Genomic DNA, 24,602 nt, shown 5'->3' with positions numbered 1-24,602 from the left:
TTATTTTAAGGAATTTCAATAACTTCATTCAGTGTTAATTAACCGTCTGTGAGTTTCATTTTTAAAAGTTGCTAAAACTAAAGTTTCTAAAAGTTATCCAAGCTGCTCTTACAGTCTGTTCTCATAGTACAGAATGCTTTCTGAAAATCTATAAAATAATATTTTATATGACTTTAATGATATTTGTTAAAAACTTAACTTTTATTGATATTTTCAACCCCGAATAATGGACAGTATACAGAATGCATCTGTAAACAAGAATGAAGGAATTACTAGAAAGCAGAAAGGATAGATTTTCTAATCCATTCTTGGTCTGTAATCATACGTCACTGTCTAAATCAGGATCTGAACTTTACATTCTTATTCTATTATATTCTTAGCCAATTTTTAATGTATTTCCCACACTTATGATCTATGAAAAATGTAACAAAAAACCCTTGCAGATCCCATGTAACAACAGCACTGTTATGGACTGAAAGTTTGTATTCTCCAAAATTCACATGGCAAAGCACTAACTATAATGTAATGGTGTTTGGAGATAAGACTTTGGCAAAGTAATTAGGTTAAGATGAAGTCATGAGGTGTGGGGCCTTGAAAAGGAGAGGTTACTTTCACTCTTCTCTTCCCTAACACAAGGAAGCAGTTATGAGATCACACAGAAAAGGTAGCTGCCCAGTATCCAAGAGAAGAGGCCTCAGAATGAAACCTACTTTGCCGGCACATAGATCTTAGGCCTCCAGCCTCTAGAAATAAATAAGAAATAACTTTTCTTTTGTTTAAGCAACTCAGTCTAAGGCATTTTTGTTACAGCTGCTCAAGCTGACTAAGGCAAGTTCCAATTTATGCTTCAGTTGGTTTTCTTTGGTTGTTTGCAATAGAAACAGCCTGACCAACTTAAGCAAGACAAAGGGATATATTGGAAGGATACTAGGGAGCTCTCAAAACTGAACAAAAGAACAATCAGAACATGTGAAGGATTTGAAGCAGCATTGCTTTGAATATTGAAGCAAGGGCACCATTTTTGTAGGCATTTCCAAAAGATGCCTCAGCTTCTATTGCCTTCAGTCCAACTATCTTACATTTTCATATGTCTGCTTAATAGGCAGATTCCCATCAGGGAGAAATTAATTGGCCTGCCTGAGAGTTGGTAAGATTTATTGTTCTAGTATATCTATTTTAAATTTATCATACTAGTTTCATTTAAAAATTTTGTTTGTTCAAGACATATATTCAGTTAGCCTTATATATTATTCTTATATCTAACAAACTTGTTATACTATTTATAATGACAATTATTTCCTCTTCCAATACTTTTATGTATATATATTTTTCTTTTTCATGTCTTATTTTCTCTTTAGGATCACTAGTAAACAGTTATTTAAAAAACTGGAAGGTGAAGTCAAGTGGGCTTTAGAAAGCATTACTGTGAACAAAGCTAGTGGAGGTGATGGAATTCCAGCTTAGCTATTTCAAATCCTAAAAGACAATGCTGTGAAAATGCTGCACTCAATATGCCAGCAAATTTGGAAAACTCATCAGTGGCCATAGTACTGGAAAAGGTCAGTTTTCATTCCAAACCCAAAGAAGGGCAATGCCAAAGAATGTTCAGACTACCACACAACTGCACTCATTTCACATGCTAGCAACATAATGCTCAAAATTCTTCAAGCTAGACTTCAGAAGTACATGAACCGAGAATTTCCAGATGTACAAGCTGGGTTTGGAAAAGGCAGAGGAACTAGTGATCAAATTGCCAACATTCATTGGATCCTAGAGAAAGCAAGGGAATTTCAGAAAAACATCTTTCTTGACTATGCTAAACCCTTTGACTGTGTGGATCACAGCAAACTGTGGAAAATTCTTAAAGAGATGAGGATACCAGATCCCCTTACCTCTCTCCTGAGTAACTTGTATGCAGGTTAGAACCAGACAGTTAGAACCGGACATGGAACAACGTACTGTTTTGAAATTGGGAAAGGAGTATGACAAAGCTGTATATTGTCGCCCTGCTTATTTAACTTATATACAGAGTACATCATACGAAATGCGGGGCTGGATGAAGCACAAGCTGGAATCAAGAGTGCCTGGAGAAATACCAATAATCTCAGATATGCAGATAATACCACTCTAATGGCAGAAAGTGAATAGGAACTAAAGAGGTTCTTGATGAGCGTTAAAGAGGAGAGTGAAAAAGCTGACATAAAACTCAACATTCAAAAAACTAAGATTATGGCATCCAGTTCCAACACTTCATGGCAAATAGAAGGGGGAAAAGTGGAAATAGTGATAGATTTTCTTTTCTTGGGCTCGACAATCACTGTGGATGGTGACTGCAGCCATGAAATTAAAAGATGCTTGCTCCTTGGAAGGAAAGCTATAACAAACCTAGACAGCATATTCAAAAGCAGAGACATCACTTGCCAACAAATGTCTGTATAGTCAAAACTATAGTTTCTTCAGTAGTCATGTACAGATGTGAGAGATGAACCATAAAGAAGGCTGAGCACTGAAGAACTGATGCTTTCCAATTGTGGTGCTAGAAAAGACTCTTGAGAGTCCCTTGGACTGCAAGATCAAAGCAGTCACTCTTAAAGGAAATCAACTCTGATTACTCATTGAAATCACTGATGCTGAAACTGAAGCTCCAGTACTACCTGATGCAAAGAGCTGACTCACTGAAACAGACCCTGATGCTGGGAAAGATGAAGTCAAAAGGAAAAGGGATGACAGTGGATGAGATGATTAGATAGCATCACTGACATGAGTTTGAGCAAGCTCCAGGAGATAGTGAAGAACAGGAAAGTCTGGTGTGCTGCAGTACATGGGGTTGCAAAGAGTAGGATACACTTTAGCAACTAACCACCACCAACCTCTTATTTTCCCACTGGGACCACTAGTAAACAGAGAAGAAAAAAAAAAAAGCTAGAGAGAGAAACAAAGTTTCCTATTCTTGATCTTTTATTATGCTGGCATTTTTTCATTGGCTCCAAATTATATATTGACTGCAGAGATAACGCTAATTTCCTCAGCTGATTTCTTAGTAACACAGCTTTAGGCCAATATTATAAAACTTTAAGGAAGCTGTCTTGAAAGTGGCTAAAACCAGGCCTATAGAAATAAATGTTTTTAAATTTAGAAAAATAAAAACCTCTCTATTATTGCTTCCACATTCTAGACAAGAAAATGTGTTCTTTACTCTCTCAGAATGTTTAATGACATGTATCTGTGAATTTTTGAGTGGATCCTTAAGTATCATAATCATTCATTTATGCTTTTATTTATTTGCATACTTAACTGATTCATAGTTATAGAGTTCTTTAATTCAAGATATGGCATATAACTAGTTTCACTGAAATTTCACAAAGTGGGTGCTTGTAGAAAGTGGTACTTTTTTACTTCTAATTAAAGAGCAAGTTCTTGAATTTAATGATTACTTATTTTAGAGATTGAACCCTTGTGTTGGTTTTCTAGACACATCAGCAATGAAACTCCAAGGATTTTGAAGGTTGATACAAAAAAAAAGCAGAATAACATTAAGACTCACAAAGCAAGACTTCCCTGGTAGTCCAGTGGCTCCCAATGCAGGGGGCCCGACCGAGTTCAATCCCTAGTCAGAGAAATAGAAGCCACGTGATACAACCAAGAGTCTGCATACCACATGTAAAAGATCTCTCGAGCCACAACTAAAACCCGCTGCAGCCAGAGAAAAGACTCACAAAGCTTTCATTGTTCACAGTGATATATATACTTGAAATCTTATGTTTTAAAAGACTTTTTGGAAAACAAACTCAAAGTCCTTTTATGGATTTTCTCTGGTGTTTATTTTTAAGAATAAAGTTTAAGACTGCTTGTTGCAGAAGACATTGCCATGAATATCGTAGTTGGTTTACCTAAAGTACATGCCCTTAAATGAAAAATACAAGGCAGTTATTATTTAAAGGATTCATGAATCTTCAGTTCTCGGTGTGACAAATGTGAAAAATGACTGACAGTCAAGAAGATGAAAAGGGAAAAGCAAATTCTTACACGGTTTTTTCAAAATGCCATCTAAATGCAGAAAAAATAGGCAAAGATGATATGAGTATAATATGTTATATGCCAAGAAAGCACTGTTAAAATATGCTACTTTATCACACATATTTGGTAGTTTGCTTACAGCTAAACATGCTTTGTCTTATTTAAAACTTATCATTATGCTAAAATTTGGCTGCTTTTAGTTAAAATACATATACCAGTAAATATTTTCAGTGCTTAGTAGATTTATAGAGATTACTGCTGTGCTATTTACAGGGAAATATTTCAAAGCTGTTCTAAGCCACTGCTGTTGGAGAGAACTTCATGGGATGATGGAAATGTACTCTGTGTTGACCAAAACAATTGTCACAAGCCACATGTGGCTATTGAGCACTTGGAACATGGCTAGTACAACAAAAGACACACATTTGCATTTAATTTTGTCTACTTTAAATTTCATATTAAATATCCACATGTGGCTAATATAATACACACATATTTCCACGTTTGTGATTTTGAAACACATAAAATAAGAACAGTATTTGGCAGATGATTAGTACTTATCAGTTTGTTATTAATGTTGCTATTGGCTTAAAGTATATTTTGGGAAAGAGCAGGTTGGTCACATGAATCCAACTGACAATAAGATGTTGTCTTAAATATGTGTGCACTCAAAGCCCTAAGAATCTACTAGCATTACTCATTGGTATCCATTCTCCTGACATATACCAGCTTAAAAAAAAAAAAAAAAACCTTTCAACAGATTCTCTTTCCTTTGTGAAATTTTAGATGATTTAAAGCTGAGTTATGTTATTTGTGGGCTCTCTGTACTTCCTGTTGTCCCTCTGTTTTTTTTTTTTTTTTTTTTTTGCTTCCTTTGTTTCTTTTAAAAATCACAATGATGCAAATTTGGACTTATATCAGAAAGTTTTCAGTATACAAATAAAAATAAAATTTTTATTTCTAAATCTTGCATTAAATTATGAAAACAACATAAACATTTCTACCTCTTCTACTTACTGGATAAGAAAAATCAGTTTCATTCTTTTAGCTCCACAGAACTGCATATGTATTCGTTGCTGCTGCTGCTGCCAAGTCCCTTCAGTTGTGTCCGACTCTGTGCAACCCCATAGATGGCAGCCCACCAGGCTCCCCTGGCCCTGGGATTCTCCAGGCAAGAACACTTGAATGGGTTCCCATTTCCTTCTCCAATGCATGAAAGTAAAAAGTGAAAGTGAAGTTGCTCAGTGGTGTCTGACTCTTCCTGACCCCATGGACTGTAGCCCACCAGGCTCCTCCATCCATGGGATTTTCCAGGCAAGAGTACTGGAGTGGGTTGCCATTTCCTTCTCTATGTATTTGTTAAGACTTCACAAATATTTGACTTATACATTTTAATGTGTGTTTAACTTGCTCCTGAAGAAAGTTTTAAATACTTTTAAGAATATCTTAACTTCTAGTCTCTGTAGATTTTCTAGTCTCTGTCATTAGCCTCAGTCAGAAGCTACATATATGTCAGGAGTTTCCTTGACAGTCCAAAGAAACAAGCCAATTTAAATTGGACAGTCATTTTTATTATCTCTTTTGCACTTTCGCTATATTTTTCATGTAGTAGCTTTGAGACCTTTACTAAAACTATACCTGAATTTTAATTCACTGCTTCTTTAGGAAGTTAGATAAAAATACTGAATATATCTGGATGATATTTTTAAGCTAAAATAAATGCAACTTCCAAAAATGTATATGTCCCACAGTGCCATGAACCAGAGAGTAAAGAACAACAATTCAACAATAAGAATGGCAACTGATCCTCTCCTGTATGATTTTTTTCCTAAGTTCAGAAATTTTGGTGTTAGTTGGAAAGCAGCACTTAGAAAAAGATATTCATAGAGAGCAAAACAAGACTGCAGTTTATGGGATTCAAAAATTAATTTCCATAAAATTTGAGATTAACTTTATTGTAAGTTTAATGAAAAGTAATATTTCTCTCTACTGTGTACTCTCACAAAGGGAACTATGTTGGTAGTAGAATTTACATGGGGCTCAGAAATGGCAACCGACTCCAGTGTTCTTGCCTGGAGAATCCCAGGGACGGGGGAGCCTGGTAGGCTGCCGTCTATGGGGTCACAGAGTCGGACACGACTGAAGCGCCTTAGCAGCAGCAGCAGCGGCAGAAATGTCCCAAACATAGCCTGAGGACTGAAACTTGTGAACGAGAATCCTTGCTGAAGCCATAGAGCTGTCACAAGAGCTACTGAACCCACATACTGCAATTACTGAAGCCCGTGAGCCTAGAGCCCATGCTTCTCAACAAGAGAAGCCACTGCAATGAGAAGCTATTGTAGTACAACTAGAGAGTAGCCCCTGCTTATCGCAACTAGAGAAAGACTGCATGCAGCAATGAGGACCTAGCACAGCCGAAAATAAATAAATTTAAAATAAAACTTTTAAAGGATAAGAAAGCAAAGAGATGCCCTAGTTCCCAATTTCCTGATTTGTTGGCTAAAAATTGCCACATTATTTAAGCCATTTCAGTACGGAAGTTTTCAGTTACTTACAGCCCAAAATATCACAAAAAAACCCCAATACTTTAAAGATGATACTGCATTTAAGTTATTTTAAAATATTGGCTATAATTCCTTGTGCTGTGCATCCTTGCTTATTTATGTCACCAATAGTAGTTTGTATCTCTTAATCCTCCACCTGCTTCTTACCCCTCCCTTCTGCCCTCTCTCTTGCTGGAAACCACCAGTTTGTTCTTTCTAACTGTGAGGGTTTTTTTGTTTCTTGTTTTTGTGTTTTGTTGTTGTTGTTGTTGTTTTTACATCCATTGGTTTGTCTTGTTTTTTAGATTCCACATATAAGTGATAACATAGAATATTTGTCTGTCTGACTTATTTCACTAAGTATAATACCCTCCATCCACATTGTTGCAAATGTAGAATCTCATTTTAGGGGGGCTAAGTAATATATATATATCCACACATATTCACACCTCATATCTTCTTTATCCACTCATCTGTTGATGGACACTTAAGTTGCTTCCATATCTTAGCTATTATAAATAATGCTGCTGTGAATGCTGGGGTACATATGAAACACCAAGTTTCAAATTAGTGTTTTCATTTTCTTTGGACATATACCCAGGAGTGGGATCACTGGATCAAATGGTAGTTCCATTTTCAGTTTTTTGAGGAACCCCCCATACTGTTTTCCATAGTGACTGCACCAATTTACATTCCTACCAACAGTGTATTAGGGTTCCTTTTCTACACATCCTTGCCAACATTTGTTACTTGTAGACTTTTTTGATGATAGCCATTTTGATAGGTGTGACGTGATGTCTCACTGGAGTTTCCATTTGCATTTCTCTGATGATTACTGATGTCGAGCATCTTTTCTTGTTCCTGTTGGCCATCTGTATTCTTCCTAGGAAAAATGTCTATTCAGGTCTTCTGCCCATTTTTTAAATTGCATTGTTTCTTTTTGTGATATTGAGTTGTATGAGCTGTTTATATTTTTCAGATATTAACCCCTTATTTGTTATGCCCTTTGCAAATATTTACCATTCAGTAGACTGTCTTCTCATTCTGTCAGTGGTTTCCTTTGTTGTACAAAAGTTTTTAAGTTTAATTAGGTTCCATTTGTTTATTTTTGCTTTATTATTATTTTTTTTTGCCTTATGAGACAGATCCAAAAAATGTTGCTATGATTTACATAAGCTTGCCTATGTTCTCTACGAGGAGTTTTATGGTTTCAGGTCTTACATTTAGTTCTTTAATCCATTTTGAGTTTATTTTTATATATGGTGTGAGAAGATGTTCTAATTAAATTCTTTTATAAGCAGTTGTTCAGTTTTCCCAGAACCACTTACAGAAGAGACTGTCTTTTCTTCACTGTATATTTTTGCTTCCTTTGTTGCAGATTAATTGACCATAAGCATGCGGTTTTATTTCTGGGTTCTCTATTCTTTTTAGAAAAACAATGCTTCTTAACATATATTTTAGCATTATTTTTATATCTATGTAAAGATAGATGTTAAATGATGATTTGAATGAGGGAAAGTTCAAGATGATAATTTATCATATTTTTTCCCCCAAATACAGAAATACCTTTTATTCATGGTTACGTTGATTAGGATTACTATATTTGTCCACCCACTCCTGCTGGTTTGTAGTCAGTTCAACTTTATTTCTAAGCTCAATGGAATATAAATAAGCATCTTAAAACTTCTTTATATTCAGGATCTGAAACAATTTGATTCATCCTTAAAAAAATAACTATAATAAAATCAAAAGAAAACAAGAAACTTAAGTGGGACATTTTATTAAAATATTCAGATATATAATGAAGATAAAGTTCTAACTCAGATTCCATGAAAACATTTAAAATATTCTATAAGAAAATTTATTTGTAACTGTAATAATTAGAGTGGTATTCCAAATCCCTTCCAGTTTTACTATTGAATAAGATGAGTTTCTATCAGATTTCACAGACTGGAAATGAGATCAGATTTAATCTTTTTGTTTTCTTTCTTTTTTTTTCTTTTGCCATGCCATGCAGCATGTGGGATCTTAGTTCCATGACCAGGGATCAAACCTGTGCCCTCTGCAGAAGCAGTGCAGAGTATTAGCCACTGGACCACCAGGGAAGTCCCAGTCTTGATGATCTTGATGGCACTATTTGAGACGATTAGATATAGTCTCCAGTCTTCCGGATATTGTGTCATATAATGGATTTGAGAAGGAGTATATAGAACTCTAAAGAAAAACACATCGAAACAGTCATGATTTTAGACTTTAAAATAAGAGACTTTTTTCCAGATCATGCAGAATGCAGTGAGTTTTTAATGGATTTTCACTGGAGTAATAACTAGTGCATCTGTGACTCCTACTTCAACACCTTCAGTCCATACTGCCTGAACCACTGACACAAGCCTCTTCTTGGTAAGTGCCCAGCATCCTTTGAGCAAAGGAGCCACCGCCTCATCCTCACCTCTAGTGCGATGGGGGAATGCAGTGGCCAGGATCCTGACTGCTTCTTTCTATGGCACTGTTTTTAAGTTTGTTACTTTAATTATAGTTAGTTAAAATAAAACTAAATAAAAATATTTACAAGAAACAACAGCCAAACAGCTTTCAGCTGGGAGAATTATATTTTGCAGTATATATTAAAAAATCTAAAACATGGAAAGTTGTATAGGACAAGCAATATGATTTCCTCAGCAAGTAAATTGCAAGGGGAAAATAGAAAACAAAATCTAGGGATTAAAAGAGACTAGAGACATGTCTGGAGAAGGCAATGGCAACCCACTCCAGTACTCTTGCCTGGAAAATCCCATGGACGGAGGAGCCTGGTAGGCTGCAGTCCATGGGGACGTTAAGAGTTGGAAATGACTAAGTGACTTCACTTTGACTTTTCACTTTCATGCACGGGAGGAGGAAATGGCAACCCATTCCAGTGTTCTTGCCTGGAGAATCCCAGGGACGGAGGAGCCTGGTAGGCTGCCGTCTATGGGGTCGCACAGAGTCGGACACGACTGAAGCAACTTAGCAGTAGCAGCAGCAGCAGCAGCGACATGTCTAACAATTTGAATGAACATAAATTATATGGATACTGATTTTAAAAATATAGCAACAACAACAAAGTACAACCCCTCACACACACTTATTTATGAGACAAATGGAATAGGTTGAACACTGATGGAATCTTTGATTGTGTCACAGAATTTCTGTTAAATGTTTGTAAGTGATACTGTGATTATATATATTTTTAATATATTTATCCTAGTATAACTGAAGTATTTACAAATAAAATTAAATGATACTGGAATTTGCTTAAAAACACTCTGGTTGACACAAAGAGTGAATTGTAATGTAAACTATGGACTCTGGGTGAAAATAACATGTCAATGTAGGTTCATCAGTTGTAAGAAATGTACCACTCTTGTTGGAGATGTTGATAATGGGAAAGGCTATGCATGTGTGGGGACACAGGATATATCGAAAATCCATGTACCTTCTGTCCTGAACCTGAAATTTCTCAAAGAAAATAAAGTCTATTTTTAAAAATATCACCACCATTCTGGTGGGTGGAGGGAATGGGTGGTAGCAGAGGTGAAACAAGAATGACCATGGGTTGATCATTTTAGACATTGGCTGATGGGTCCGTGGTTTTCAATATGCTTTCTTCTAAATTTGTATATCAGAATATGAGAATTTTTTCTAAGAATGGTCATAAGAGCATTTTCTGAGAAGTCTGCTTCTCTGTTATGTCAGGAAAGGTGCACTTAGTTTAATTAATACAGTTATTTGTTTCTGAAACAACAGAAATTTAAAAAGCAACAAAAGTTGAGAGCTATGACATGATTTCTTCTCTAGCCATTCTTAATGGAAGGAAACAACATGAGAGAGGAATGATTAATAAAAAATGTCAAATTTAAAACATTTTATTTCCTTACATCCTTTGTAACTTTCAGATTCTAAAACTTAAACTAAGCTAAAGACTAAAAAGATTAAATTTTCTTTTCTTTAGTAAAAATGAAAATATGTTTACATTATACCTTCCTACTTTGTCAAGAAGATACATTACTTTGTTTGTTATTTATTAATATTATCCATTAAGTAGAACTATGTTTTCATTTTTGCTCTGTGACTTAATTGACTTGAAATCAAGTTAATTCTGTATTCTTAGGTATATCTTACTTATTTTCATTTCTAACATAACCACACACAAAGAGTGTATTATGTCATTAGTGAAGATGTAATGCCCTTAATTTCTCCCTTCCTCTTCTAAGTTATAAGGTAAAGTGAAAGTCGCTCAGTTGTGTCTGACTCTGCAACACCACGGACTCTACAGTCCATGGAATTCTCCAGGCCAGCATACTAGAATGGGTAGCCTTTCCCTTCTCCAGGGGATCTTCTCAACCCAGGGATTGAACCCAGGTCTCCCACATTGCAGGCTGGATTCTTTACTAGCTGAGCCACAAGGGAAGCCCAAGTTATCAGGTAACAGAAATTTAAAAAGTCAAGCGTTTTATTAGACTTTGACTACATAACTCAAATATGCTGGAAACCACCTCTGTTACTTATTTTTAGTAACAGTGATAACTGTTTGTGACTGACTTTCATTAAAAATGAAAACTGGTTTTCTAACATATGCTCACTTTGACAACAGAATTAATTAATTAACAATATTTCTAAAATCAGATGTAAGGAAGCTTTCACACAGATGTGATGTGTCATAGCTAATCCTGTTTTATACCCAAATGGATGCTCATATTACATACTTAAGAAAGGGATGAGAGGGATTTTACTTGATATTTTCTCTCCAGCCTGTTCCATATTGCACTTATAAGGAGTAGCCATTAAAAAGGCCAAGAAAGATGTAACGCTTCAGTTTCTCCTTTCTCTGTCTAAATTATCAGGTAACAGCCCTCACAGCCCACACCTGAATTGAAAGAAAGCACAGAATGCTATCGTCCCTTTTGTGTTTGGGAATGAAATATGAAGAAGAGTCCATGAAGAGTTACTGTGAGACGACTAATACTCTGTTAGTTAAACTGATATTTTCCAGAGTTGTTGCCTCTTTCTCAGTATGAACAATGACCACAAAGCCATTTAACAGTGAACTTCTATAAGCAGATTGAAACCATCCTGAAATGGAAAATTCTCACTGCATATTTAGAGAGAATTAAAATCCTTCCCATCTCATCTCTCTGGTGGAGAAATAAGTCCACTAAACACATCTCTTAACCATGATATGGGAACATGTCCAGACAACACTCTGTGTGTGTGTGTGTGCGTGCATGTGCAAGTGCTTGTGTTTTCCCTTCTGAGACAATACAGTTTATCACTGCCACTTACCTCTGTTTTCTCTGAGTTGCTCCAGTTCCCATAAATTGGATTAACAAATGCATGGTTAATACTTCTTTTAGTTTTCCTTAAAGCACACAAGGCCACAAAAAGGAAAGTAAGTATTGAAATTCAGCACAGGATATTTTCAGATTGTTATCTGATAGAAATCTTTGGAAGACACATTGTCTAGCCAGTATACTTATTTTTTATGAAGGTATTTCCATAAGTAAAGACTACTTTGTAGGACACCAAGGCAACCACATCTTGGAAGGTAAACATAATGTGATGTCTGAAAAGTCAGATCCAAATAAATCCAAGCATATAAAAAAGTTGTTCTTGATTTCTTAATTATTACTAAAATAATACAAAAGACACAACATTAGAAAGAATGATGTAATGTAAAGCTGAACTGGTTATAAGGAAAGACCACCGTGAAGTCCCATAGATTCCAAAGTGCCAAGCCCACCACAATCTGAGGACTATTTTCCATGACCTTGTCTGTCGTAATGATGTGTACATAGCATATGAGTGAAAGTATTTAACATTTTTAAACAGCAAATTTAAATAGGAACATTTTGAAGAGGACTTTATGTTAGTATTTCCTTTCAGGAGTCATAAAGAGGCATGTCCTTGATAATCTCACATATTGGTTTATATCTGCATAATTGACTCAGATTAACTGAGCTCCTAAATGATCATTCCTTTTTATATTTTGGTTATTTAAGAGTCAATAGATTTATTAGAAGACAACTAGCCCTGGGATAGTTGGTCACAACTGATGAAGAAACAAGTGCTCATCACAGGAACAAAATAAATATAACCAGATAACTAAATACACGCTATTGAAGATATAAGGAAAATTGCATATATGCACACATTCACATACATATACACACAGTGGAGAATGGAAGACCAATTCCAGGATGATTGCCAGGGTCTTAAGAAGGCAGCCAGGAAGAAAAAATTATATGTGCTGTGTTTAGTTGCTCAATTATGTCTGACTCTTTGTGACCTCCATGGACGGTACCCTGCTATGCTCCTCTGTCCATGGGAATCCTCAGGCAAGAATACTGGAGTGAGTTGCCCTGCCATCCTCCAGGGGATCTTCTCAACCCAGGGATTAAACCCAGTTCTCCCACATTGCAGGTAGATTCTTTACTGTCTGAGCCACCAGGGAGCCCAAAAGGCATGGAAATTTTGCTTAATCAGAGTATAATGACAATTAATACTTGTCAATAATGTACCTTTTTATTCCGAAAGAAAAGGGTGTAAAGAGTAAGTCTTACTGATTCCCTCTTTGATAATATATTGTCAGAGGTGTGACCTCTTATTTCATCTACCAAACCACACGGTCCTCTTCTAAAAAGTAACAGGATTAATGAACCCAACAGCATAATCTGGGTAACTGTGTCTGGCTGGCAATACATTCTCCCTGTGGATTCAGTGCTTTCTTAGATTCCTGACCTCTACTGTTTCTAAATGTTCAGTAGCTTAACCAGATCACCTTTGAGTTATAGGTGAAGAGGGTTGTAGCAGCCATTTTTGTGACTTATTTTGTGGGAAAAAAAACAGATATACTTTAAAATGATGAAGGAACAATTACTTAACCACTAATTGAAAATGTACAATTGCTATAATTATTAATGAAAATGAAGAAGTGGTGTTTGATTCTTTGCCTTTTCTCTCTCCAAGACCAGTCAAGGTTGTTTTCAAAGCACTAATCTCAATAAGTGGCAGAGTTAGGGCATGATGGGGCTGCTCTTAAAACTGAGACTGGGTAGGAAGTGAAGCGGTGTTTTGAAATGTGTCAAATGTGAAAGCAGAAGCTGATACAGGAGAGACTGAGGATTAAAACAAGATGGAAATTAGGAGCTAGGTAAAGATGGGACAGCCACAAACGCCAACAACTGAGAAAAATTCTTGGCTGAAATCAGGCATGAAATCAGAAAGCAGGAGGAAACCCAAACCATAAGACCAGACAGGACAGATGGTCCAAAGACTGGGCAGGCAACCAGGAACTGAAGAGACAGGCTTTGCTGTCAGTGGGATAGAAGTGAGGTACAAGCAACACAAAAGATTTTGGTACGAGATGATTATTTTTGGCTTCGAACTGCTAAGACTCCAGATGACCTAAACCACTATTGGCAAGCAGAAGTCAAGTAAACTGATCAATTTTCCAACCCTATTATTACTATGGCTTCAGCTATAGAAGATACTTTTCTTCTGAAAGGATTTTAAGTCTTAAACAATTTTCTGTTAAAATGAAGTGACCAGCCTTTGGGGTGGGTGAGTATAAAGAAAGAAGAGGGATACGTTAAGTGTAAGGATATGGACCATAATAAAAGAAGAAAGGGTCACAGTATGAGTAGTGGGAGGTGAGCAAATTATGTTAATTTCAAATTATGTTTATTAACAATTTCAAACTTTTAATTTTCCCCAGATCAAGGGTTATTTCCCAATATGGAAAATCTGAGAATTGTTGGGCTTAATTTTTAATGTCTTTCCTATTTAAGAAGTAAAAACATACCCACTACCCATAGATACCTCAATTAAGTACATTTCAAGTGTCAGCTCTATAGAATTACTATTTCAAGTTCCATGATATAATTTTCCACCTTCATCAGTTATATATGTTTGATATTCAAACATAAACAATTTTACTTAAAATGACAAATCCTGCTACAAGGGACATAAAATGTTTGATTATGATGTTTTCTGCAAGTCCTAACAGTGTATGGTACAATGTTAAGTCTGCATGAGGCTAAAAAATGCTGTGTTTAACTTACTGTATCTGTCATTATTAGGCAGACAGCTCTTTAAGAGCTAAGGTTTCGAAGAATGGAAACACCTCTGGGAATCAGAAAAGCATTGATTTAGAAGTTTAGAGTAGATAAAAGGAAACGGTTGAATCACATGCATTCTGACTTAACAGGCATTCACATAAATTACTATTAAGCTCTGGCTACACCCAATGTGTGCAGGCACTGTATAAGGTGGTGTTCTGAGGAAGCTAAGCAGAGATATGTTAGTGCAGAACTAGGATAAGTCTGATACAAGTTTCTAATTTAAATATAGTGAGCATATGGATATCTCCACAGGAACTGACTTCATGGCTTATTAACTAACAAAATTGTTTCAGTGTTGATTAAAAACATGCAAGTAGTTATAACAGATATCTGAAAATATTTTAGATGGGCAATGAAGAAAAACAAAAAATAAATTCCTGTATGTTGCATCCATTAAACATGACTTTCAGGTAAATGCTTATTTTATACCTTTTAACCACCTTAATTAAATTACAGTTGACACACCCTACAAGTCACTCATTTAAAGAATATAATTCAAAGTTTTCTAGGAATATTAATTATATTAATTTTAAAATATGGTAGATATATGTATATAACAAAATTTGCCATTTTAGCCATTTTTTAACAGTGTACAATTCAGCATTAACTGCATTCACAGTGTTGGACACTATTTCATTTTCTCAGTGAAATGAACATCTTTGATGAAGTCCAGTTTATCTATATATATATATATTTTTTTTGTTTCCTTTACTTTTGGTATCATATCTAAGACGGCATTGCCAAATCTCAGATCATGAAGTTGTACTCCTATGATTTCCCCTAAATATTTGCTGGTTTTAGCTCTTATTTGCTTCATTATTGAAGTCTTTGATCCATTTCGAGTTAATTTTTATGCATGGTATGAGGTAGGAGTTCAAATCCATTCCTTTGTATGCAGAAATCCAGTTGCCCTGGCACCATCTATTGAAAAGACTGTTCTTTCTCTATTGAATGGACTTGTCAAAACTCAACTGGTCATAGATGTATGGGTTTATATTTTGATTAATTCTAATCCATTGGTCTCCACTTATATTCTCATGCTAATACCACACAGTTTCATTTTCTGTGGCTTTGTGGTAAGCTTTGAAATCAGGATGTGAGTTCTCCAAGTCCATCCTTTATCAATATTGTTTTAGCTCTTTGGTGCCCTTGTAATTCCATACTAATTTGAGGATAAGTTCTATATTTCTGCAAAAAAAAAAAAAAAAAGCTGCTGGAGTTTTAATGGGTACTGTGTTGAATCTGTAGATTGCTTTGTGCAGTACTGATATCTTGACAATAACAAATCTTTTTATCTATAAACTCAAAATGTCTTTTTACTTACTTAGGTTTTCTTTAATTTCTTTCAGTAATGCTTTGAAATTTTAAGTGTAGAAATCTTTCACTTCCCTGGTTAAATTTATTCCCAGGTATTTTACTCTCTTATATGCTATTGTCAATGTGATTATTTCCTTAATTTCTTTTTCTGATTGTTCACTGATAGTATTTAAGAGCATACCTGATTTTTATGTGTTGATCTTATATATCAAAACTTTGCTGAGGTTATTAATTCTAGTAGCTTTCTTATGGATTTTTTTTTGAGTTTTCTATCTGTACATGTTCATGTCATTTATAGTATAGTTTTCTTTCTTCCTTTCCAGTTTGGATGGATTCTCTTTTTCTCATATAATTGTTCTGGTTAAGTTTTCTTATTGATAAACACATTAATCTCTAGCTTGCTGCTGCTGCTGCTGCTAAGTTGCTTCAGTCATGTCCGACTCTGTGCGACCCCATAGACGGCAGCCCACCAAGCTCCACCATCCCTGGGATTCTCCAGGCAAGAACACTGGAGTGGGTTGCTATTTCCTCCTCCAATGTAAAAAGTGAAAGTGAAGTCGCTCAGTCGTGTCCAACTCCTCGCGACCCCGTGGACTGCAGCCTAACAGGCTCCTCTGTCCATGGGATTTTCCAGGCAAGAGTACTGGAGTGGGTTGCCACTGCCTTCTCCGTATCTCTAGTTTAGCAGAGCTATAAAATCTTCATTAATATAAAACCAAATTGTAACGCTAGCGTATGAGAAAAATTATTATGGCAACGTTTGGACAGTTTTAAGGTAGAGTCTGATTGCCATTTAATGTGAACATCTTTAGACTAGATAAGTGAATAAGCTTTTATCTAGGTTGAAAGAAAAGGTGATAGCATTCTGCAGTTGAAAAATAGCTATCAGGAAGCTGATAGAAAAGAATGACAAGACAGTGCCTGAATTGTTTTAACTGACAAGTCTATACTTCAAAATAAACATCTATTTACACATATTGTAAGTTTATTAATAATTGTAATCTGCTTTTATTATGTGTCTTAGTGAGTGTCTTATTCATTTTCTTTACTAAATTTATTATTGGTTTTGGTTATCAATCAGTAGTTTACTTTCTTTTTGTTAACAACAGACAACTTTTTCTCCAATTTTGTGTGTTGGGAAAACTGGTCAGTCTTAAGTCAAATCCACCAAATATCTTCTCCTTGCTACCATCTCATGTGAGTAAAGCTGTCACAATGTTTTCACACTTAAAAGTAAGCTTAGAATATGCTCAAGTGAGCTTAAAACTTTAGCACAAATTATTAGGGTGGAACAACACTGAGAGGGCCATGCACAATGATTTCTGTTATATCCAGGTGGACTGTATTATAAAACTGTACTGTAAAAAAATCTGTCTACTAAAAGTATGAAGAACAGCACTCTCTGAAACTGGGTAATCCTAATGTAGCCATCAAGGTGATTTGAAGAGATAAACATGATAATTTTGTGCATGTGTGTGTGTGGTGGAATTTGCTCTCATGCTTCCACTGAAGAAATGATTTCTATGTTTGTTTCTAAATGCTAAAGAACATTCTAAGATCTAAGAAATAACTGTTCTAAGTGTCTAAAGGAAAATGATGTCTATAATGTGGTGACTCATTCCTCTAGATGGTGGAATGCTAGAACGCTGATCATGTTATTTATCATCTTTCATATTTATCTATTTAAACGTATCCAACATTTCTAGGACACGTATTATCTATCGAAGACTGCTTTAGGTCCTGTACTTACAGAGTTAATCAGTATGTGGATCCTCACTCTAGATCTAATTTCTTTTAGAGGGTGACAGCTTACTAGATTTCTGTCTCTTAGATTAAATTACATGTTTATAAAATGCCCACCACAAATTAGATGCCGACTAATGGTTCAGTGTTATTCTTTTACTTTCTTATTTTCTCCTTTTGCCATTGATATTTTCATTTAAACTCCCTACTTTTTTCTCCTGACCCCAAAGCTTGGGACCAATGAAAGGACATTAGAATAAAGGGAGGGGGGGAGAAGGAAGTGACAACATTGGCAATAATACTGTAGTACTTTTAACTTTTTATAATAGATTTATTTATTTAGAGTTAGCAAGGATCTTTGCAATCATCTTATTCGTGCATTTTTTACAGAAGGTTAAAGGAGGTTCTTCCTTATCTGGCTTCCTCTTCTATCATAGCACCTAGTGTAGTACCTAGTGCTATAGGAATCAAGTGAATATTTACAGAACGAATAACAACAAATGTATATAGTTTGAAGTCTTGATGATACACTAGCTAATTCTCTACTCTGTTCTTCCATGCCCACTCCCAGCAATATACTTCATCAATACTCAGAGAAAGACATTCATTTTTACTATTGTGATCTTGGAGTCACATTTGTATTTAGATTTCTGTTCCACTTAACCCAAGACTAAGTCTCTGTCTCTTTCCTTTTTTTTTTTTTTTTTTTTTCAGCTGGTTAAGTGCCAGGCCAGAGCGGTATCCTGGGGGCTTTCTTGAAGATGAAGTGAAAGTGAAAGTCCTTCAGTTGTTTCCGACTCTTTGTTACCCCAATGGACTATACAGTCCATGGAATTCTCCAGGCCAGAATACTGGAGTGGGTAGCCGTTCCTTTCTCCAGGGGATCTTCCCAACTCAGGGATCAAACCAAGGTTTCCCACATTGCAGGTGGATTCTTTACTAGCTGACCCACCAGGGAGAGAAGAGTACAATAGAACAGGGATGGTCTCTCTATCCATTTCGTCACACAGGAAATGAAAAAATCATACAACTGGTGAAAAATTAATTTGGTAGAAATGACTCACTTTCCAATATTTGAAAAATAAAGGTCTGTGTTACCTATATCTCATATGTATCTCTGAAAAATGGTATGAAATATCCATGTATAAATATCAGGAGTTGATGTGAGTTTTCAGGCTATGAAGTACATGATTTGTTGCTACTGGGGAAAATGTTTCTAACAGTAAAAGTACATATGACATATTTTTTAAAAAAGGATCCATCTGAATTATGAGATTCAATCATTTCACTGGTGAAAATGGAACTCATTTACTCTGGGAGTCATGCCTATCATATTAAATTTCGCTTACCCTGATTAATGGTGAACCTAAGGTGTCCCTCAGAAGTAAACCTCAGTTCTACTCTACTCATTTCAACCTGTCATTTTACACCCTTCAATTTGGTTTTTCTAAATATTTTCAGCTCTAAGAGTTTCTATTAAGTCTTCCTGAGTGTGCGTAATCTTTCAGGTAAAGGGAAAATATATTACAAAATCCCAATAAAAATAAAATATTTTTGGTCCCTACTTTTACTCATATCTATCAAACATATTTCTTTTGGTCAAGAAGAGATGTTTCTAGAAATGTTTGATTCTTAGTTAGGGTACTAAAACCTATGGAAATGAGGTTTGCTTGTTTTGATTATTTTGGTATGTTCATTTTTAAGTTGTAGTAATGGGGAGAGATTGTGCACTGCATTTTCTGTGCAACCATGGGTGCCACACGATTTACATATATCATCTTTCTTTTCTGAAAACCCTAGATAAGTTTTATTTTATACCTGGTCTCTGATCATTTCCAATCCAAATTTTAGCCTGTTTGAATAAACTGTTTTTAAGGAACAGTATCACAAATTTTAAAATTCAGACACTGCTTTGTCCTTTTTGTAATGAAAATAAATTTACAGTGGCTTGCAAAGATAAGCACAACAGAAGAATATAAGACAGATGAGAAGTAGATAGAAAGGGATTCTGAGAACTGGAAAATAGACCTGACCCAGAGGGAATGCACTGCAGACGGTCCATGAAATGGGTATGGTCCAGTCTATGTATTTAATTCATACAAGATACAACATTGACTTGAAGATTCTCCAATGCAAATTTAAGCAGGACAAAAGAATCAGTTACCATAGGTCAGCTTTCAGAACAAAACAAACCAAAGCCAGTTGCTTAGAAGCACATCTCCAACTTAGGAGAGAAGACATTTATGGTCTGTATCCTGTCACTATCATCAAGACTAGCAAAGTAACAAGGCCCCACAATATTATTTTAGGAAGACCAGCAATGTGCTTCATTAAGTTGTTTCAACTAAAATCCTTAAAAAAATATCACACTGAGATTATGCCCAAGTGTGCTTCGGTAAAAACTATCTAGGAGAGGTGGTGGCCAGAGGGGAGGGATTTAGTGGAAAACTTGAAACACAACAGTACCTTAGAGAATTTGATTTGGGGGGCATTTTCATATGGTTGTGTTTATCATAAAAAAGCCAGCACCAAGATTACAATCTGCAGTGTGTAATTACGTCGTGGCACATTAAATCTGTTATAAGAATCTACAGATAGAATAAAATTATACAACGTTATAAGGCAGTATGAGAAACAATAAACCAAGTCTATTAAATCATCCTTTTCTCACTGAATATATTAAAATGCTGTATTATCTGACCACTGCTAAAGAAAAAAGAGAGGAAATCATGAGTAGCAGTAAACAAAAATATTGAGCTATAAAATGGTGTCTACTTTTGGAAAGACGATGACTTAAAAAAAAAAAAGAATTAAAACAATCTGTAAGAAAGGAAAGAAAGAAAAGAAGCCAATTTGGAAAAGCAGCGATAATTAAGGGCGGTGGGGGGTGGTGGGGGGCAGTGGGGGTGGGGGCGGGGGCGGGGCGGGGTGGGGGCGGGGGCGGGGGCGGGGTGGGGCGGGGGCGGGGGCGGGGTGGGGCGGGGGCGGGGGCCGGGGCGGGGCGAGAATGTCCATGAACTCAAGTTTTCTTTTTTTTTTTTTTTGAACTCAAGTTTTCATTTGCCAGTCCTTATGAAACAAGCTGAACCAAATGTTTTGGGTGAGAAAATTCAGAAAACATTGGCTTTGCAACTGTAACCAGAAATGCCACAAAAAGGAGGGGAAAGGATTAATCATCCAGGGCCACAAAACCAAACGACAACTGGGACATCGCATTTGCTAAACTGATTCACATGATACAGCAGCTGCCATATTTTTTCTCCTACTCTTCTCAGGCAGGAAATAAATATCACTGACCACAGAAACTGTCACTGTTTAATTGGATCTAGCTGTGGGAGAGTGCTTAAATGGGAACATGCCCAGGAATATGGAGGCAGTTAGGATGAATAAAGCTGACACAGGTTTCCGTAGCTTAATTCTAAGGAGACCCCGTGTTGCCAACAGGAAGACGTTCTCTGCCAGCTTCTCCTCCCGAATGCAGTGTTAGCACATCCACAGCCACCTAGTGGGAACCAGACGCAGAGGAAAACAGACTTTCAAGATGAAAAGTGTATGTACGTGTCTGCACATGGATAAAGGTTTGGAAGAAGACACATCAAAATGGTAACAGTCTGCATCTCTGGGTGGTGACATTAAATATAATCTTTAATTATTTTCTGGCACTTTGTTGTGTTTCCAAAATTCCATTCATTATGCTACTGTGTATCTGAATCTTGAGGATGAGGTGATGGTTTTCCAATTTGGAAAAGATTAGGAGGCGTTTCCCCTGAATGAGCTCCTTGCCTCTGTCCAGCCCAGCTCCTTGTAAATCATTTACCTAAAAGACAAGATCCTTATTGCAGTCTTTCCTGATTCCTCTCTTTTTAGCATTTCTTCTCAACATCTACCTACCTCCCGTTGCGGCTACACTCCTTAGGGTAGGTTTTAAGCAGGTCATGCTTTTTCATAATTCTTATTTTTGCTTTTAAATACCCTCCCAGGTGGCACTAGTGGTAAAGAACTGGCTTGCCAATGTGGGAGACATGAGATGTGGATTGGATTCCTGGGTTGGGAAGATGCCCTGGAGGAGACCACAGCAACCTACTCCAGTGTTCTTGCCTGGAGGATCCCATGGACAGAGGACCCTGGTGGGCTACAGTCCATAGTGTCACAGTCAGATGTGACTGTAGCCACTCAGCACGCACACTCCCTTCTCATTGACCAGAGTTTTTGCCAGCCTTGGAGCCAGGTAAACCACATCTCCTCTTTGTACTTCAGTGTGCGTTGTACATCAGGCTACATGGTATTTTTGTTCATTGAAATGAAGTGTTTTTCCCTGTAAATTCCTCCATATGAAAACTCACTCTAATTTCTTTATTGAATTCCCTTAGACACATAATCTCTTTGCTTAAAAACTGATTGCAGTATTGAAGTTAATTATCAGTCTTGTGATTTCCCCTAGCAATCACCTAGAAACTGGCTTCTTTCTAAATCTTTGACAATTTAAACTTGAAAATGCTGTGTAAGAATCTGTCTAGAAAAATGAACTTAGTTGCATTTATTTGTCTACACTCACATCTCTCCAACTAGAATATTATTAACTTCCTATAGGCCGAGCTAAAATCTTTATAATTTATATAGGAAACATTTCTTGAGCCCCAAATATGAGCCATGTACTCTATTGCAGAACTACTCAAGAGTGTGATTTATATTTGGTTATGGTCTTACTCTGTTTCTCGTTCCAAGATGACATAAATACAAAAATTGAGGATAGCTGTTTAGAAATGTTTGTCGCTATTTGTGTGTTGAGGCTAAGAATAAGAAATCTGGACTAGTGTTTTGTGTGTCTTTTAATTTCACGTTCCCAATACTTCTTACAAAAGCATTGGTATGTGGTGGATTGAAAACAAAACAAAACACAGCTGGTCCTTCATCATACAGTTTAGATAGCTCTGTTCTGCTAACACTGGTGTTTAGATATGAGTAAATACACATGTGCCTGGCTGATTTCTACTTCTGATTTCTAATAACTTTTTGTTAGCTGAAAAAAAATATGTATATTTTTATCTTCTGAAAATATGTTCTCTTCCTTTCCCTTTGAATGAATGTGATACCCAAAGTCCCATAGTTGGAAAGGGCCAAGTACTATATAACTTTCTTCAATCAGAATGAAATATTTTTTCATGTAAATTGCTCTATATGAAAACTCACTCTAATTTTCTTATTGAATTCCCTTAGACACATAATCTGTTTGATTGAAACTGATTGCAGTGTTGAAGTTAATTATCAGCCTTCGTGAGTTCCCTTAGCAATTGCCTAGCAACTTGCTTCTTTCTAAATCATTTTAGACAATTTAAAGTTGACAACTCCATATGATAATCTATGTAGAAAAACTGACTTACTTCATTATGACTCATAAATATCGACAAATTCCTTTAAATATACCCTATTTTGGATTTATCAATACATTTATTAAAACTCTCTTGGATCTATGAATTCATTCAGATCATAGTGCTTAAATTTTTTAAAAAGCAATAAAATTGAATTTTCTTGTAGTTATTCTAAAATAACTTAGTTTTAAAATATGAAGAGAAATTTGTACATACACAAGCACATGATTAGCATTCTATGTAGATTTCTTAATTTCCTATCATTTTTCCTTATCTGTGTTTGTGTGCTTAGTCATGTCTGACACTTTGCAACTCATGGACTGTAGCCCACCAGGCTCCTCTGTTCATGGGACTTTTCAGGAAAAATACTGGAGTGGGTTGCCATTTCGTTCTCCAGGGAATCTTCCCATCCCAGAGACTGAACCCATATCTCCTGCATTGGCAGGCAGATTCTTTACACATTGAGCCATCACATTAACCCACACCATTCTCCAGTACAGCTTGTACCTTGACACGAGTTCTTCTGTCTGCTCTTCCTGCTTTTCATCTGGGGTTTCCAACCTATGAATTCAGACTTGAGTGATGTAGCACATAAATCCTTTCTCAACCTCCCCCACCATGTTATTTTCACCTCTGAAACAGACTTGGCCTCTCCTTTACCTGTGTTTCTCCAAAACTTAGTAGGAAGTAGCTATATACATGCTTGTTGAAGAAGTGACATTATTTGCTTTTCTATATGCCTTCTCCACCAGACTGTACATTATCCTGTATTTCTATATCCCTAGCCACGAGCACAGTGCCCAGCACATACTAGGTGATTAATAAATGTTTGCCAACAAGTGTATTAATGAATTATTAAGAGTTTCTGATATATGTGTTTCTCTTTCCAAAGACAAAAACAGGCTGGTCTTCAAGGTCTAATTGTGTCCTTTGATTCATTAGTGAGCTAGAGAGTCCCACACAGTAAATAGACCGTTGAACTTGTTAAGAGTGTCCCTAAGGATGCTTCTAAGGAGAAATGGTATCAAAGATGATGTGAGAGCAGAAGAGTCTAGCAGGAGGATGGCAAAGCAGTTCGTGAAGAAAAATTATGGAGCTGATCCCATCGTCCCCTCTTTGAAATCCCCTACCCTCTAGTATCATTAATAATGAACAACATTTAGAATTCGGATTCTCTGGCAATAGTGACTGAATGTATTTGCTACAAGCCATTGTAGAGCTAAATGGTTTGCTAATAGCACATACCTCACTTATCTTTACTACCTTCCTGTACTTCCTCATTTAAACAGGTTACCTCTTTCAAAGAGCAACTCTGGTTTCCCTACAACACATTCTTCTACTCTGATTGCTTGGATAGGCGGAAACAAAAGAAACACTGAAATATATCAGGACTGAAATGCTATCTTCCTGCTCTTGTAAGATTTATAGTGAACAGAAAGCTGATGCTGAAAAGCGCC

General features: G+C 36.2%; 1 protein-coding gene across 1 annotated transcript in view; it reads right to left on the bottom strand.

The window, feature by feature from the left end:
- Positions 1-8,534: 8,534 nt before the first annotated feature.
- The window catches only part of MALRD1 (MAM and LDL receptor class A domain containing 1), a 595,589-nt gene continuing 579,521 nt past the window's right edge, over positions 8,535-24,602 (bottom strand). The window contains exons 39-40 of the mRNA XM_069547391.1: positions 11,880-11,955; positions 8,535-8,774 (exon numbers count right to left, since the gene is read on the bottom strand). Coding sequence (XP_069403492.1) covers positions 8,694-8,774; positions 11,880-11,955 — 157 coding nt within the window. The 3' untranslated portion in view covers positions 8,535-8,693. The remainder of the gene's footprint in view (positions 8,775-11,879; positions 11,956-24,602) is intronic.

The sequence above is a fragment of the Ovis canadensis genome, chromosome 13 (genome assembly GCF_042477335.2).
Source record: "Ovis canadensis isolate MfBH-ARS-UI-01 breed Bighorn chromosome 13, ARS-UI_OviCan_v2, whole genome shotgun sequence".
Lineage (NCBI taxonomy): Eukaryota > Metazoa > Chordata > Mammalia > Artiodactyla > Bovidae > Ovis > Ovis canadensis.
Note: the sequence above shows the minus strand (reverse complement) of the source record. Positions and strands in the feature narration are given on the sequence as shown.